This window comes from Strix uralensis, chromosome 32 (genome assembly GCF_047716275.1).
Source record: "Strix uralensis isolate ZFMK-TIS-50842 chromosome 32, bStrUra1, whole genome shotgun sequence".
Lineage (NCBI taxonomy): Eukaryota > Metazoa > Chordata > Aves > Strigiformes > Strigidae > Strix > Strix uralensis.
The window spans coordinates 1734039-1750209 of record NC_134003.1 but is presented as its reverse complement, the minus strand read 5'-3'; the positions used below and the strand labels follow the sequence as shown (position 1 = coordinate 1750209).

General features: G+C 43.2%; 2 protein-coding genes across 2 annotated transcripts; both read left to right on the top strand.

The window, feature by feature from the left end:
• Positions 1-557: 557 nt before the first annotated feature.
• LOC141936160 (feather keratin 3-like) lies at positions 558-887 on the top strand. Its single transcript, XM_074852885.1, has one exon. The coding sequence runs from the start codon at positions 558-560 to the stop codon at positions 885-887; it is 330 nt and encodes a 109-aa protein (XP_074708986.1).
• Positions 888-14066: 13179 nt separating this feature from the next.
• On the top strand, positions 14067-15735 carry LOC141936403 (feather keratin 4-like). The gene is made up of 2 exons (XM_074853320.1): positions 14067-14102; positions 14657-15735. Exon 2 carries the CDS (start codon positions 14677-14679, stop codon positions 15037-15039), a length of 363 nt encoding a protein of 120 aa, XP_074709421.1. The 5' UTR covers positions 14067-14102; positions 14657-14676; the 3' UTR covers positions 15040-15735.
• The last annotated feature ends 436 nt before the right edge of the window (positions 15736-16171 follow it).

Sequence of the window (16171 nt, the reverse complement as noted above, 5' to 3'; positions counted from 1 at the left end):
CACTTCTCCTCTTCATTGATCCGAGTAAGTCTGATCCCTTCATTATATCTTTTACCTTTAGGTGCAGTGAGTTTGTGTTATTTCTAACCAACTGCTGCACACGCAGTCTGAACTGCAGTGGTGTCAGTACTTAGCTTTGCATGAAGAGCTTTTTCCTTGATATTCTCACTGGCAAACAGGGCAGCTGCAGATCTGTGCAAGCTGTGCAGCATCTGCTACAATAGTTCAGAGGGGCTCAGCCAAGATGGGGCTCAGTCCAGGTTCTTTTACCCTTGAGCTCAGGGTGAACTGACTGGTGCACCAGGGCAACGCTTCTCAGCTGGCTTGGGCAGCGCTCAGTGTGCAGAGAGCCTGGGAGGGAGGAGGGAGGGCAGGGAAGGGGGAAGAAAAAGAGAAAGAAAAATCACCCAAAACTTAGCAGAGTAACTCCGTATGGCATGTCCTGAGCCCTCCCTGCTGCTGGTGAGGCAAAGCAGAGTGGTCTGTGTGGCACCTCGTGAGCAGTGGGTTGACTCAGGCTCCCCGGTGTGTTGCAGGTCCAGCTCCCTGCCTGAAGGATGTCCTGCAACCAGCAGCTCAGCTCCCGCTGCTTCCCACCCTGCGAGGTGACCTGCCCGCAGCCCATCGCCAACGCCTGGAACCAGCCCTGCGTCACCTCCTGCGGGGACTCCCGGGCTGTGGTCTACCCACCGCCTGTGGTCATCACCTTCCCAGGCCCCATCCTCAGCTCCTGCCCTCAGGAGAGCATCGTGGGCTCCTCGTCCCCACTGGGGCTGGCCCGTCCCCGGGGCCTGCAGGGCTCCCTTGTCTACGGGGGCTCCTTGTCCTCCTCCTCCTCTTTCAGCCAGCTCTGGAGCCAGCGCTATGGAGGCTGTGGGCCCTGCTAAGCATGGCAGAAGTTGTGGATGGCAGGAGAAACAGCGGGGGAACTGACGGCAAGACCTGGACATGCAACTGAGCTGTGGAGCACAGCTCTCTGAAGCAGTGCGAACCTATGGGTGCTGCTCAGCACCCATGGAAACCACTCTTCTGCTTGCCCTTCTTATACTCTACTTGATTTTAATGTCAGTTTTCTCAAACTGTATCTTTTCCATTTTTAGAAATGAAATTACTGGCTATGCAGAATCTGTTTCTCACTGTTAGAACACAAAAGCTCTACCATCACTGGAAACTGGTCTATATATGTTTTTAGTTGTTTAGGACCATGCTGTTTTTTCTTTGCTATTGTTTTACTTTGATACTTATATGTTTAATAGGAAAGATCTATAGATGTCACCTCACACTATGATTTGTCCAGTCCATTTGAAACTTGAACCAAGACAGAAGAACAATGTGCTGAAAAGAAACCAGTTTCATGCAGATTATTAAGTTGGCCCTTTTTTAAAGCACTGATGTCCATCTTGTATTTTTTCTTTCCTTTGCTTAACATGTACACTTTTTGTCCCAATAAACACTTACGATTGCATCCAAATAACATTCCTCTGTTTGCTTTCTTCTTTCTTTTGGGGTAATGCAGCCTCTGCAAACCAGCTGACCTAAACCATCCCCTTATCTTAGAGATCTGTAGATGAGTGTTATGCTCTTACAGACAGTGTTTATATAATGCCCATGGATTCATTTATCAGGAAACTCTGCTTACAACATGCAGAGCTTGCCTGTGTGCTTGATTTAATCTTTACAAGGAACCAGGTGTGAGAACTGCCCAACCCTCAGACAAAATTTTCAAGACTGGTATGAAGTACTAAATAGCCACTCCAAGAGTATTTTTATAGTTCATCCCTACTTCCCCTACCTTTCTGTGAGTTTTTACCAAAATTTTTGTAATTCCATACACCATTTAAAAAAAAAAAAAAGAGAGTATTAGATTATGCTATAATTCTGTATAACATAGAGAAGTAAAGAGAGCATATCAGGGAGTGCACAGCAGCAGAGGGAACATCCCAGAGACACTCAGAGACAGAAAATTAGCTAGTGATGAAACCCCAGTCTGAGATACAGGAAACTTGAATCTGCTTTCCTACTCTGTACTTTCATATCTAGCTTTCTGGGATCATAAAACTGCCTCAGCTGGGACCATAAATGCCCATGAGCAGGCATCTTTTGCTAGCTTAACTTCTTATTACTGTGCAAAGTAAAGAAGCCTCCTGACAGAATCCCAAGAAATAGGGAAGCAGAAATTTGAACCTAAAGAAGTTCAGCAGAGTCATATTTCAAAAAGAAACTTAGATGACCAGAAAAAGACTGCAGTAAAGGAAAACAGATCTAGAGAGTTCTCAGTAAATAGGGAGCAGTGATCCAGCAGTGCTCAGGGTACAGCTGGAAGCAATAAAAAATTGCTTCAAGGTAAATAGAGCAATTAGCCATGTAGTGCCTCAGCTGTTGCTCACTGTTACATTAACTCTATTTAGCAGAGTACTGCCTAGCACCTAGCTTTTCTTTTCAGCGCCTCCCTGGAATTTCAGATCTGGACTATTGAATAATGTTTTAATAAGGAAAGGGGGAAGAGTGAATGTGCAATGACGATACAGCCAGTGATGTTTTCCTGTGGACAGCTAGATGCTACCTATGCTACGGCAGGTGTGCTTGGCAACCTGTGACTTTCCAGTAAGTATCCTACACTCTCTTGTTATACTTCCTGTATGTATGTGTCTGGGCATGAAAGTAATGGTAAGGCTCCCTTCCGTTCCCGCTATTGTTTTCTGTCTCCAGTAATTTTCTGGCAGTGCAAATTGGTGCAATCTGAGGTCTAAAGCAGGCGTAAAATATTCTGCTCACTGTTGAGCAGAAGACTAATGTAGCGGGTTTGACCAGTTAAGGTCTTTGCTCCCCTCCCACTACAGGGCTTAACTAGGATGGAAGCACCAACACTCTGCATAAGAGATTCTCTCAATTGTGTTAACAGACAGAAAACAAAACCAGAATACTAAAATTATGATGCAGCGTGATTTTTTTAATGGGTGACAGAAGAAGAAACTTTACAAAAGCAAACCATGATCGTACAGAAAATGAGGAATTTGAGGTTTTTACAAATGAGGTGTCTTGTTTCAGGAAGCTTCGTTTCAAGTACAATGTTCTCTTTTCCTTTCATAGCTGTAAGTTTGATGATGCAGTCCAGTTTTCATTTATTAACATAACTCTTGATTGACATCAGGCGGTGTTAAATGGGAGAAATCACAGTATACAAACTTACAAACTTTTCCATTATGCTTCTTGTATAATCTTATTAGGTTGAATGTAGAAGGAGGAGTAATGCATTTGAAAATTTGGACCATGAGAAGAATAGAAGAATGCATATCTAAGGAGAAGTACATAAGCAGGTACAAGCACAAATACAATGTAAAGTGTCAGCAAGAATCAGCCTCTTTATGTCATCATCTTAAAACCCATCTTACTCCTGAGTTTGGATCTTGCATTCAGTATCCTGACTGCTCTTGGTGCAAGTATACTCCTGCTGGGAATGGCAGGGCTCACACCTTCTAGAGCGATAACCACTGAACCTCTGAGAATAATAAGGGTATGAGAACTTGCTTTCCTGTGATCTCCCATAAGCAAAAGAGCCTCTGTAGCCATAAGATCCCCCATAGCCAAGTGAGCTCCCAATAGCAGCAGGTGCTGAGGATCCCACTACACTTTCCTGAGGGCAGGAGCTGAGAATTGGCCCAGGAAATGTGATGACAACAGGGGGTGGGTAGACCACTGCCCTGGAGTCACCACATGATGTGACACAGGGCTCATTCCAGGCATCAGCGATGGGCTGCGGGCAGGTCACCTCACATGGTGTGGAGCACTGGTAGCTGCACAGCTGTCTGTAGGACATTGTTCTGTAGTGGAAGTGGAGCTGAAACACAGAAAGAAGACTGCATAAAGCAATTTAATGGTTGGTCAGAGACTTATGTTCAGGCAGTCCAGTATATTTCATGAGGAAACTACCCACTTGAGTAGCTTTCTGAACAGAGATGGTGTGGCTTCATAGTTCCTGTCTCTCTCTTCTACCTTTTAGTCACACTATTTGAGTTACCTTTATCTTCTGTGCTTGACAAACTCTCAACATTTCCTAACCTTCCTATGGACATCAACCAACCTACATTTTTGACATGTCTATACATAATGTGCCAGAACATAGCCCAAAGGGCTACGTCATAAGAAGTGCTTGCTTCAGTTGCAGTTCAGGCTGCAGTTCATTTCTATACTAGCTTTAGGAATGAAAAGTCATGAACCCTTGAAGCACTTAGCAAGGACTGCAATAGTCCCTCAAGAAGCTGGAAAACGCCAGCCCCAAGCTCTCTGCAGGATCAGTGAGCTGCTTTTACAGAGAGACTGGCCAAGTCTGGCACGGCAGACGTCTATGTAGGATTCAGTTAGAGTTATCATGAAAAGAATGTATCAACAAGGCACAAAGAACTAAAAACTTACTCAGGTCCCAGAGGAGAAGTCAGGAGAGGCTGTTGGCAGAGATGTGAGCAGTGTATGCTTTTATACTGCTGCTCAGATAGCCCGGAGGAGCTGAGACACCCTTTGCACATGATGTTTGATTAGATTCAAAACAGAAGCGATTACACGTAATGCCTCACAGCATATAATCATTTTGCTCACTGTTTGCAGTTATTAGGCAATTCCCAGGTTTCCTTTACACCTCACTACGTCACCCCTCTCTAAACTTTTTGATCATGTTCAGATTCATCAGATTTCAGCTTCTCTGAAACAATCCTCAGGCTTTACCCTTCTGCAGTAATGAGAGGTAGTTCAGTTAAGTTAAAACTATCTGGTTGACAACTGTATTATATTTTTTATCTTTTATACTTTAAAATCCACTTGTACATGAGGGAGAGACTGTAAATATTAACCTTGAAGCTCCAGGGTGCAAGTCTACTTATTTTGCCTGCTTCATGTCCCTGCTTCAGCTGCTCAGTCAGGGTCTGATGTGCTGGCACTGAGAAGTCGGCAAATCTGTGCAATTCACTGTAAAGCACAAAATGAGCTTTTAGTTAACGCATAGTAGAAATGCTGCTGACTTTAAATTGCACTCCGGGCCTGTATGCATTTCTTGTACGGATCTTGTCACCCCAACAGACAGAGCAAAGGGCAATTTATGGCCTGAAAGGAGTTTCACTCGGGCTCTAAGAGCTGCTGTTTATTCCCCTCAATTTATTTTTTTTTCTCATCTTTGATTTACAGTAAACTCTGTGTGTACTCTGGAACAAACCTATTTCCAAACTTATGTGCAAGACCCTCATCTGCTCCAATTGAGTGTGACCCCACCCAACTTATCTGGTCTCAGGTTGTTGTGCTCTCTGTAATGATTTCAGCAATGTTTCCTGGTAACTTTGCATCTAGCTGTCTCTCAATGTATGTCTTCAAGACTCAATATTAGTATTTTCAGAGTTGTATTGGCCACAGGCAGCCTAGTTTTCAGAGCCTGTGGCAGAGCACACTTTTCAGGAGGGAATCAGAATTTGTACAAGATGTCTCAATTTGAGTCATAAAAATCAATGCTCATTCTCAAAGGTGTCATTAAGAAGCATCTCAGTGGTCCTGAGAAACTGATAAATGCTTTAGCCATCAGTTTTCCCTGTAACCCATACAGTATGTAGAGGGGAAACTCCATCTTTTTGTGTTTATTATCACTACCCTCTAACAGGATTCTCCAGGGCAAGACTTTGAGCAGCAGTGACCCGATGGCCGTCAACGCAGCGATCAGTCAGATTGACAGTGGTCAGTTATCGAGGGGGACACAAAGGATTTGACTTGCAGACTCTCAGCAAGTAATGAATTACAGCAGAAAGTTCCATTCTTGTGGCATCATGGACCATGAAGCCAGGTGCCTAATGCTACTTAGGATGTAAAAGGAAAATAAATCTAAAGAAAGGAGCTTCATTCATTCCCACCCAAAACCAACAAAGGGAGTGGATTGATACCAGGAAGGACCTGGTCATTGAAGTTTTGGAAGGAAATGAACCCTGAGATGCAGCATTGTGTAACAACATGATGAAGCAGGGAACACCATAGTAATTAGGATAAGTCAGAAAATTTTTTGCATCATCCAGATGAGCTGAATATGCAACAAATATCTGGTAAAGAAGCAGGTCCTCATGAGCAAGGTTGCTTTGTATACACAAGGAGTTTAAGAAAGTGGAAAATAGTGCTCAACTGTCAAATCTTTTCCAGGCACTCCTCTTGCTATATGATCCCTGCTAACTTGGCTAAGATTAAATTTATTCAATAGTTTCCCAAATATTGAAATGCAGGTAGAAGAGCAGTTTTAATTGTGAATTGTACATTCTGCTAATACCATGATTATTGTAAAAGTATGACATGAGACTATGTCCAGGGAAGCCTTTTCTGCCTTTTCAGCTTGAAACAGTCTGTGAAAACTTATTTATACATTACTAGGCAAGCATCTCTATGACAGCAGAAGAATGCTTAGGGTACCCCATTGCTCTTATTTTCATGTGGGTTAATCTTTGTACATAATCTTTAAAGAGTTTCATAATTCCTAAATCTGAAAGCATTTTGCGGTAGGTGACCTTAGTTTTGTACGTTCAGCTTTGGTATATGGCTGTGAGTATCCTCAGCAGACTTTACCAATCAACTGACAACTCGCACCACTCCTGAATTTTCTACATGTGCGGAGGAGGAAGGGTCATCTCGAAGTGTAACAACACCAGACTTTTTGTTTAACCTTTTACTTAAAATCCATATTCTGGTCAGAAGAATCAGAGTCAATCCAGGTGTGTTAGGTGGGAATAAAGAGTTTGTAAAGATTTAGGGTCTTTCTGGGGAAAAAAGAAAATGTCAGAGACATCAGAGATGAGATGTCTGACCCATGCCATAGACCTGTAACAGCTCCACTTGCAGACCTTTAGCTGATGCTGAGAGATGAACATGGAAAACTATATCAAAATGTGCACCTAAGCACAATTTCTCCAGAGGTTTCATGGAAAGATGGCTAAGGATGACACAGCAGGAAATATTATTTACATCTTCAAAGTGGAGAGTGGCTCAGCTGCACTGAGTAAATCTAAGCAGGGAGCCAGTAGCCACAGTCCTGTCCCTGCCCTCTACTGAGCTGTGGTTTTGTGAACTGGCAGGAGAAAAAAAGATATCCCTGCACAAATACTCTATGTTCACTCTTTATTTTTCTTAATCCCAGTGTGTTTTCCTCTTTCATCAAAATATTTGGAGGAAATGCAGGTAGAAAAATAAACAGTGAAGAACAAAATGAATATAGAATTAGCACAAGGCAGGAAGGTGATGGAGGCTCAGACTGCTGAGATTTTGAATGGTCTGCTTTGCTCTTTTCTTACTTTTGACTTCATCCTGAAAGAATTTCTTGCTCTCAAATGATCCTTGGGGACTTAATGGTGACAGATCATCTCCCATGAGTGAGGCCTGGTGCATGCAATGCTTTAGCTGCATCAGTAGCTTCTCCTTGTCCTTTGTGACCCTTCTGTAAAACTGTATGATCTGCTGTATTTCCTTTCACGTTTATTTTACTTATTCCAGATGGAGACAAGATTTCTGCCTTTCCTCTGGCATCTGAGGGCAGGACCTGCTGCTGAAAGTAAAACCCACCCAAATTCTAACTGTAACGATGGCAGGAATAGGCACACCTTCCCAGGTCTTCCTCTGAATCAGAAATTGATGTGAAGAAAAACACTTTGCCCTGATGTCTCAATTGTCTTTCCCATAACAACCACCTAGACCGCAGGGGTGTTGTGAAAATGTTGTCTTTTAAAGGGAGAGCTGCATTCCTAACCACGTAGTCTCCGGCCAGGGGAAGCCACACCTGCACCCGCCCGGCGGCTGGCTTTGTGCAGGGTGAGGTCCCAGCGTGCCTGTGCTCAGAGCATTTCCCAGTGGGATTTGCTGCATGGCTGGTGTCCAAAGGACAGACAGATGTGCATCCCACTTGACTATGTTTTGCTACCCATCACGATGGCACACATGCCCAAGGATAGTGTCCTGGGTGTGTTTGGACCTGTGTACTCCAGGACTCTTAGGAGGTGAACAAACATCACCCATGGGATAGGATGTGGAGGGAACAACAAGTCTGACAAAACTTGGTTTGGGAAGATGCTGGCATTTTACCACCGTATCCATGATCAGTGCACTGTGCTCAGCATTGCTGTCTTGGGTCTCCAAGGACATATTGTGTGCTGACCCTTTTCAATTTTGTGTTCACTGATAAGCATGGCAATAATGTGGTTAGTTAAGCCCAGCTATGCCAGGGGTTCATGCACTTCAGCACGTGGAAAACTTAACATTTTCAAGACTGCACAAGTCAAACCATCAGATGTTCTGACTGTCATTTTGGAGGAGGAAGAAGTCAGGTTTACCATCTCAGGATACTTTTATTTCTCTGTTCAGGGGAAAACACCTCTGTGAACTTGTCGTGTCAAGAAGTAAATAGAGAGTCTTTTGCTGTACACTGAATCCTGAAGTATGCCCATGCCTTCCAGGTTCCTCTTGCCCCTGATTTTTTAGTAGCTCTGCCTGACCCTCACTTCCTTTTCTTTCCCATGTCCTTCTGGGATGTGCTGTCAGAAATGGTATGGTGGCCTGGATGTAACTGTTGCCAGGAGGGCTAAGGAAGGGCTCCACAGATACCTTGCTTGTGAGGTTTGGGGCTCAGCATTTACATTGTATTTACACCACCAGAATGCAGGAAATGGGGTAGTGTTCACCATGTATATGCTTCCATCAGATTTTCTTTTGGATCCCAAGGTTGTCAAACTCAGCAAAAATATAGTACTTGAATAATATCCATGGCTATGAAACATTTAGGCTCTATATGAAGGTCTGGGATTTCCTTTCAGCACCTTAATAGAAGAGACTAGTCATTGATGATTATTTTAACATCAGTGGATTATAGATTTAGAAATCATACAAATAAAGCAGAAAACATGATATTGTGATGCTGAAAGGATTTTATTGGAACTGACAAATGGGATTTATCAAACCACAGCAATACTGCAGGGAACAATACAGAGGCATTAAGTTAAATTTACATGAAAGCAAAGTAAAAAGGGATTGAAGCACAGAGCCAGAACACTTTGAGCAAAGATCTAATACAAATGGGAAAGATTAGTGTCTGGGCTTGTTTCTTGGGATGGATGAGTGCGCCCGGCTCCTGAGGACTCTCACTGCCCCTCTGAAAGCCGTGCACCTCCCCTCCCTCACAGGTTGCGAATTTGGTCTTGTTTCTGCTGGATCTTGCCATACAGGGAAACCTTGCAGGGCTTAGTGGGGCGGTATATCCCACAGCTGCGGGAATAGCAGGGGTAAGAGAACCTGCCACCCAGGTAGGCGCCAGACCCATAGGAGCTCTGGGCATCCATGGAGCTCCCGTAGCCAAAGGAGCTGCCTATCTCCAGGGGGGCTGAGGTGCCCACGATGCTCTCCTGAGGGCAGGAGCTGAGGATGGGGCCTGGGAAGACGATGGCCACAGGTGGTGGGTAGACCACGGCACGGGAGTCCCCGCAGGAGGTGACGCAGGGCTGGTTCCAGGCGTTTGCATATGGTGCAGGACAGCTCACGTCGCAGGGCGAGTAGCTGCTGTAATTGCAAGCCTGTCCGTTGGAAGACATCTTTCTGGCTGGAAGTAAGCCTGAAACACACAGGGTGGGGAGAGTGTGGGTCAGGGGTGACAGTGCAGGTACATTTGCAAAGAGGAGCCCTCATTTAGTCAAATCAGTTACAGTGAAGGAACAGATTCGGAGGGAAGTGCCACAGGTAAATCTGTTTAGAATTAAAGGTGAGAAAGACAACATGTATTTTACTCTATTTACTCTATTTCCTATTACTCTGTGTCACATCTTGAAATAGTTCGTACAGCACTCCTTGTCTGAATTTCTTAGAAGTAAATTGAACTGACATGTTAGCTCAAACCCTCCCCTGCCCCACAAAGAACATGACTTACTTGGTCCAACAGCAGAACAGAACTGGGTCTCGAAGAGAAGTGGTTTGAAGACTCTGGGCTACAGGTGCTTTTATACAGTTTCTCAGTTTGCCCCAGGGGAGGTGAACCATTCTTGTCCTCATTTGTACTCATTGTCCCTCAAATACACTTTTTTGCACATGTCACTCAATCAAGGTTATTGTGCGTATTGTTTCTCCTAACTAAGCAACTCCACCTTGGATGGTTTTACATCTACATCATAGCCCATAGACTTCTTGCATGTCAAACAGGGGACAATTTTCATCTTTTTTATAACTCTGTTGACTTTGCTGGGGACAAAGGAAGATCAAGAATTACTTTGCTATGAATCTGCAAATTAATTTTTCAGATTATGTTGCTGTTTTATAACTTAATATCTCTATATGAGTTGGCCATATATTGGTGTTTGCTTGTTTTTCACAGTGTTATAAATACTAAGTCAGAGCTGGAGATCAAGGTCTCAGACCTTTGTCCAAAGCCACAACTGTCTGTTTGATCCTTCTATTATTATTTCAGTTTAACTTTTTTGCTTTTTCTAGCAATTCATTTACGGAGAAAGAAAATTTGAGTTTTGGAAGCAGTAATTGTAAATCCTCGTGTTTAAATTCAAAGTTGATCTTCAGCATTGGATGGTTAGGTACAAATTGCCATCATGGGAAATACTTTTGCAATACCCAGAACTGAGCACTGCAAAACATGGTACTAGATTGTGCCCTGCCTGATGACAGGTCTTAACTTTTACGTATGGAACATAGAAATAAATATCCAGCTCTCATCTAATGTAACTGGGCTTAGAACCAAGGCAGAAGCATTGCCATGATGATCAGCCTTGATTTAGGGAATACTATTTACAAATCCTAAAGATTTCATACATCAACATGCATTGCTTACTGTATTTGGAAAGAGAAGTGCAGAAATAATATTAAATCTCAACAACCTGTGTCAGCCACCATGTCCCTGTCCTATTATTTTTCTGGACTGAGACATGCCAGAAAATCTGTGTCGGTTATGTTTGAGGGTACTGATTGTACAGCCTTAATTTCCTGTAAATGAACTTTTCTTCTGTGTTGTGTAGACAGGAATTTTTCTTCCCATTATGTCTTGGAGATGTGTATTTAGGTTGTCAGTGCCTTGGAGCTGGACAATCTCCTGTTTTATTTCTTACAGTTCTCCAAACAATGGTCCTTGACTCAGTGTCACAATGCAGGAGATAAAAAAATGAGGAGTTGGTGTGCTGAGCGCCCCTCCCAGCTCTTCCACTGAATCAACAAGTGGGGCTGAGTGCATCATTTAGCCTCAGTCTTTTAATAATCCCATCAAGAAATCAACAATAAAAATTACCCCATACATTTGGGTGTTGTACAACACAAAGCAAATGTGATTTCCAGGGAAGAAGTTAAAGGGCTCTATAGACCGAGAGCATTTCCAAAGTCTGAGGTGGAAGAAAACTATTGGGTGAGGATGAAGAAAAGATAATGATTCAGAAGTACCTGGTTTGGAGAAAAAGTGATTATCACAGGTCAGGCACCATCTGGTCATTGCTTTCCTTTTAGAAGGGTAACTGATCACTCCTAGCTCAGATGAACTCTGTCTGGGGTAGACCTGACCTCCTAAAGATGCTGAGCCCACAAGGCAAGTGCTAGAAACCAGAAGAAACAGGTTTATTATTTCCCATGCCCCACTGCTCTGCCACTCTGCTGTGCTCACTCTGGCAGCAGGAACTGTGACTTGGCCCTGCATGCTCCTCAGAGCTTCAAGTGTCATGGCTGCATGGGTATGTCTTATAGAGTGTGCATCTTAAAGACTTGCAGGTGATCACTTTTCACAGTCGTTTCCATAGGGTACGATCAGCCTTGTAAACACAGAAAGAAAATAATTGTAGATGTCCAGATTATAGATGTCCTTTGCCATCCCTCGTTCTTCCACCCCCCCCTTGAGATTACACCCTAACTCCGATGACCATTAGTGTTGCATTGGCAACCTTGACTATCATCCATCTGGCTTTTTAAGGATTTAATTCCAGAGGTATTTCATGGGACGAAGGAGAATGTGTTGCAAGACTTGGAGAGTCCAGTGTGAGGACTCCCCGTGACTGCCTTCCAGGTCTGACAGATCCTGGGGGTTTGGGGTTGTGCCCATGAAACTCATTTCATTTAAACTGATCTCATGGATCACCGCATACTTTGGGGTGCATACAACAGCTAAATTTTCATCTGATTTCTTCTGCCTCCAAGTTAACCTTTCTTTTCTGCAGTTTTGTGCTATATTAAGCACTTTTCTCAGCAGATAAAATACTGATCTGTGCAAGCCTGTATGACACCCACATGAAATGAGAAATTACTACTGATGATTTCTAGAAGAGGTGATTAAGACAGAGGCCAAATCATTTACCAAACATCTCTTGGCAATTAAGTGAGCCTCTGGGAGGAGATCTCGGGCATGTCTTGTACTTGTTAATGTGATTATTTATAATTATAATTCTATTATCTCTTAGCTTATGTAAATGAGGTTGGCGCCCAGATACCATGAACATGGAGAGCTCAGACAGTCACTGCTGTCAGGAACCAATAAACGAAACCAACTAGTTTTAGATATGGTGAAAGGAAGGATTACCATCCATCCCCACTGGAGAGAGCCTCCTGCAGTGAGTGTAGAGGGCGGGTCATCCTCGCCCCAATGCACACAGGAGAATGAGGACATCTAAAAACCTCTCCCCGAATTCTTGGCAAAGGTTACACTGGAAATCATCTCCAGACCACTGTGCCCTAACCGGGATATCTTTACTTTGCTCTGGGCCTTGATATTATTTTCTGATTTCCATGTTGTAGATTCCATAGTAGACTCAGGAGCAAAATCAGGGTAATGTCTCTGTTTATAATAAATAGCAAAGAAAACAGAGTATTTCCATTATGCCTGATAAATCCACAGGAGTGCAGATTACAGCTCACAGGAGGGCAGGGATATGGCTCATTAAATGAGTTTTGTTGTCAGGAGGGAATTATCATGTGTGATCTAATTCAGCTCTCCAGTTACTAAATGCTGTAAGCAATATTTTTGACATACAAATCCTTTAAGATCACCAAATGCATACACAGGTGCAGGAGGATACCAACATCTGACCACTCGCTTTCTTCTGTGGTCTGTTACATTGGGTGAGGAGCTGGATAAAATTTTCCAGTTGTAAATTTATTTATTGCAAACTCCTGTACACAGCAAGACCAGGAGTCACTGTCTGAAAGGGTCCAACGAGATGTTTCAGAACAAAGGAGTTGTTAAAAGCAGTACATTTTGGAGTAACTGGTGCATGAGGATAATTCCTTCCTAGCATTTCTAAGCAAGGGTTTTCTTGCCCTTTTTCACATTGTTTTTAACTAAGGCAATATATAACAATATTCACCAGGAATGAAGTGGAATAAGAAAGCTTCTGCAGCATGTAAATCCCGTTTCCCCTCTCTCCATGACCCCTTCCAAATAGGCTGCAGACACTCACTATTAACATCAGAAAGGCCCTTATATCACAGAGCTGCTTCTCTGTACCTGTGAACAGGATGATCACCATAACTGAAGCACCCAAGCACTGTGGTCTATAGATTTGTTTTTCTTTTACTTATTGAGGAAAAAGAGAGTGGGAATAAAAAGGGAGCAAGAAGGTATCTTGCCAAGGTGGTATAAAGGTCTCTAAGCTTTATCTTCCTTTGCAACTAAAAGGTTTGAAAACCTTTACACCAAGCATGACAAAAAGCAATATATTATTTAAAAAAAAAAAAAAAAAAGTCTGTTTTGTCAAATCAGCAATCATCTGTTCTATTGATCTGAGTTATGTGTTTGGAAGCTTGGACAAGTGGAAGAAGGAAGTTAATTTTTGCAATGAGTAGAAAGAAACTAAGGGTGAATATTGTCCCTGTTTTGAGATGAAAGATTACTGTAGGCTGCAACATGGATGTGGTACCATTCAACTAATAATTGCTTAACAGCAAACAATATGCAAAGATTCCTCCACCCATTGACGTGACAAATGCAGGAAAGTTTGTTTTGTAACTAGGAAGGACTGCATGCCCAAAGCGTGGCTCAGACCCTGGTGTTGCTCTGAGGAACCATATAAAAGTGCTTGGAGCACAGAGCTCTTCAAACCACTCTTCTTGGCTTCTCCTTGGTGGTGAACTGAGTAAGTCTGACTTCAGTTAAATCTGTTCTTTGACTTTAAAAGCCACTTTAATAAGGATTTTAATGTACTTATGTCTGAGCACTTAATATGTCTTTGCTTATTATTGAAAGAATGTTGTTTTCATTAAAAAAAAAAAAAAAGATTCTGTAATCTCAGCTTTGCAGGCTTTGGTATAGGATTCCTTCGCAGGAGGGTATAGGATTTATATGAAGAACATGGGGCTTCAAAAGGTGCTTGCATGCTTCAGAAGAAGAATGCTTAATGATTTTATTTATGCCTGGGAGTGCTTTGCAAATGGAGACAATTGTTTTAGGGACAGTTTTAATTAAATATTGCTAGGTCAATCCTCGTCTGTCCTTAATGAGGCTTTGCTGACTTCTAACAGCTTATCTAATCTTCATTATTTGTGCATATGAATTGCAATCAGCCTTGATACTTAGCTATAAGAGTAACTTTCTGAATATTGTATGGCTTGACTAAATGAGGGCTCCTCTTTGCAAATGTACCTGCACTGTCACCCCTGACCCACGCTCTCCCCACCCTGTGTGTTTCAGGCTTACTTCCAGCCAGAAAGATGTCTTCCTACAGGCAGGTCTGCAACTATGGCAGCTACTCGCCCTGTGACGTGAGCTGTCCTGCACCATATGCAAACGCCTGGAACCAGCCCTGCGTCACCTCCTGCGGGGACTCCCGTGCCGTGGTCTACCCACCACCTGTGGCCATCGTCTTCCCAGGCCCCATCCTCAGCTCCTGCCCTCAGGAGAGCATCGTGGGCACCTCAGCCCCCCTGGAGATAGGCAGCTCCTTTGGCTACGGGAGCTCCATGGATGCCCAGAGCTCCTACGGGTCTGGCGCCTACCTGGGTGGCAGGTTCTCTTACCCCTGCTATTCCCGCAGGTACACGACTTACAGTCGTGGGAGCTGTGGGCCCTGCTAAGCCCTGCATGCATTCCCTGAGAAGCTGGACCAGCAAGGACCAGAGCAAAGTCCCAGTCCATGAGTGAGCAGACATGGCTTTCAGAGGGGCAGCATACCGGGCTGCAGCAGGGTGTCCTCAGGAGCTGGGCACGCTCAGTCACACTGAGAAACAAGCTGAGACACTGTATTTCCCTTTCTGTTGGATTAGATATCTGTGAACAAGATCCCAACTCTGTGTTTGAGGGGCTGTTTACTTGAGAAAGATAGAAAAAGTCTTAGTTTGAATTCAGGTGGTTTACAGAAGACTAAACATCAGTACAAATTAGATCCTGTATATTCTGGCCTCTCATATGGACTGATAGTTCACGGTTTTTGAGGTATAGTGGAAAAATTTCTCAAAGCTACAATTTGACCCTGGGAGCTACCTTGTTTCACATAGTTTGGAACTAAAAAAAAAAAAAACCAAACCAAAACCCACAAACAAACAAAAAAACCCCAAAAGAACCCCATAAACAGGTGAAAAATCAAACTTGGCTCTCAAATACTGCAAATACAACAAAGACAGAAGATCATCTTGCAAACTGCAGCCCCCAAAGACGACAACTACATCCATCCCCAGCAAACCTGCAAACATATTCTGTACTCTCTGGAGTGTTATGTTCTGTTGCTATGAAGTCCTTGTCCTGCTTCAATTAAAGTTTATACTGCATCACAACATTAGTCTTCTGGTTTCCTTTTCTCCTCAGCTTAAAACTATTGGACAATGATGTTAAAATGATGCCTCATTTGAGACCCAGGCTCCTCTGGGTGTTAATCAACAACAAAGGACAAGGTGTCCTTGTTGTTATGTGTTGTCCACTTATCCACAAGATGTGGACATCCATAAAATCTTGTGTAAGGATTTGTGGTGAAAGGGTTGGGGTTAAACAATCACGCTAGACTGTTGGATCAGAGGTTATCTTCATCCTTTCTCTAGTTTACAAAGAGAAAGGAGTTGCAGTCAGTATCTTTGCTACATTTTAAAAGTGTATTTGCTGCTTAAAGTCTTCTGCTAATTATAAATATTAGTACTAGGAATAGATTTCCATTTCTATCCTGGGAAGGCCCTGGCTTTAGCTTCTGCATGAAACTGGATCCAAACAGCACAGAAG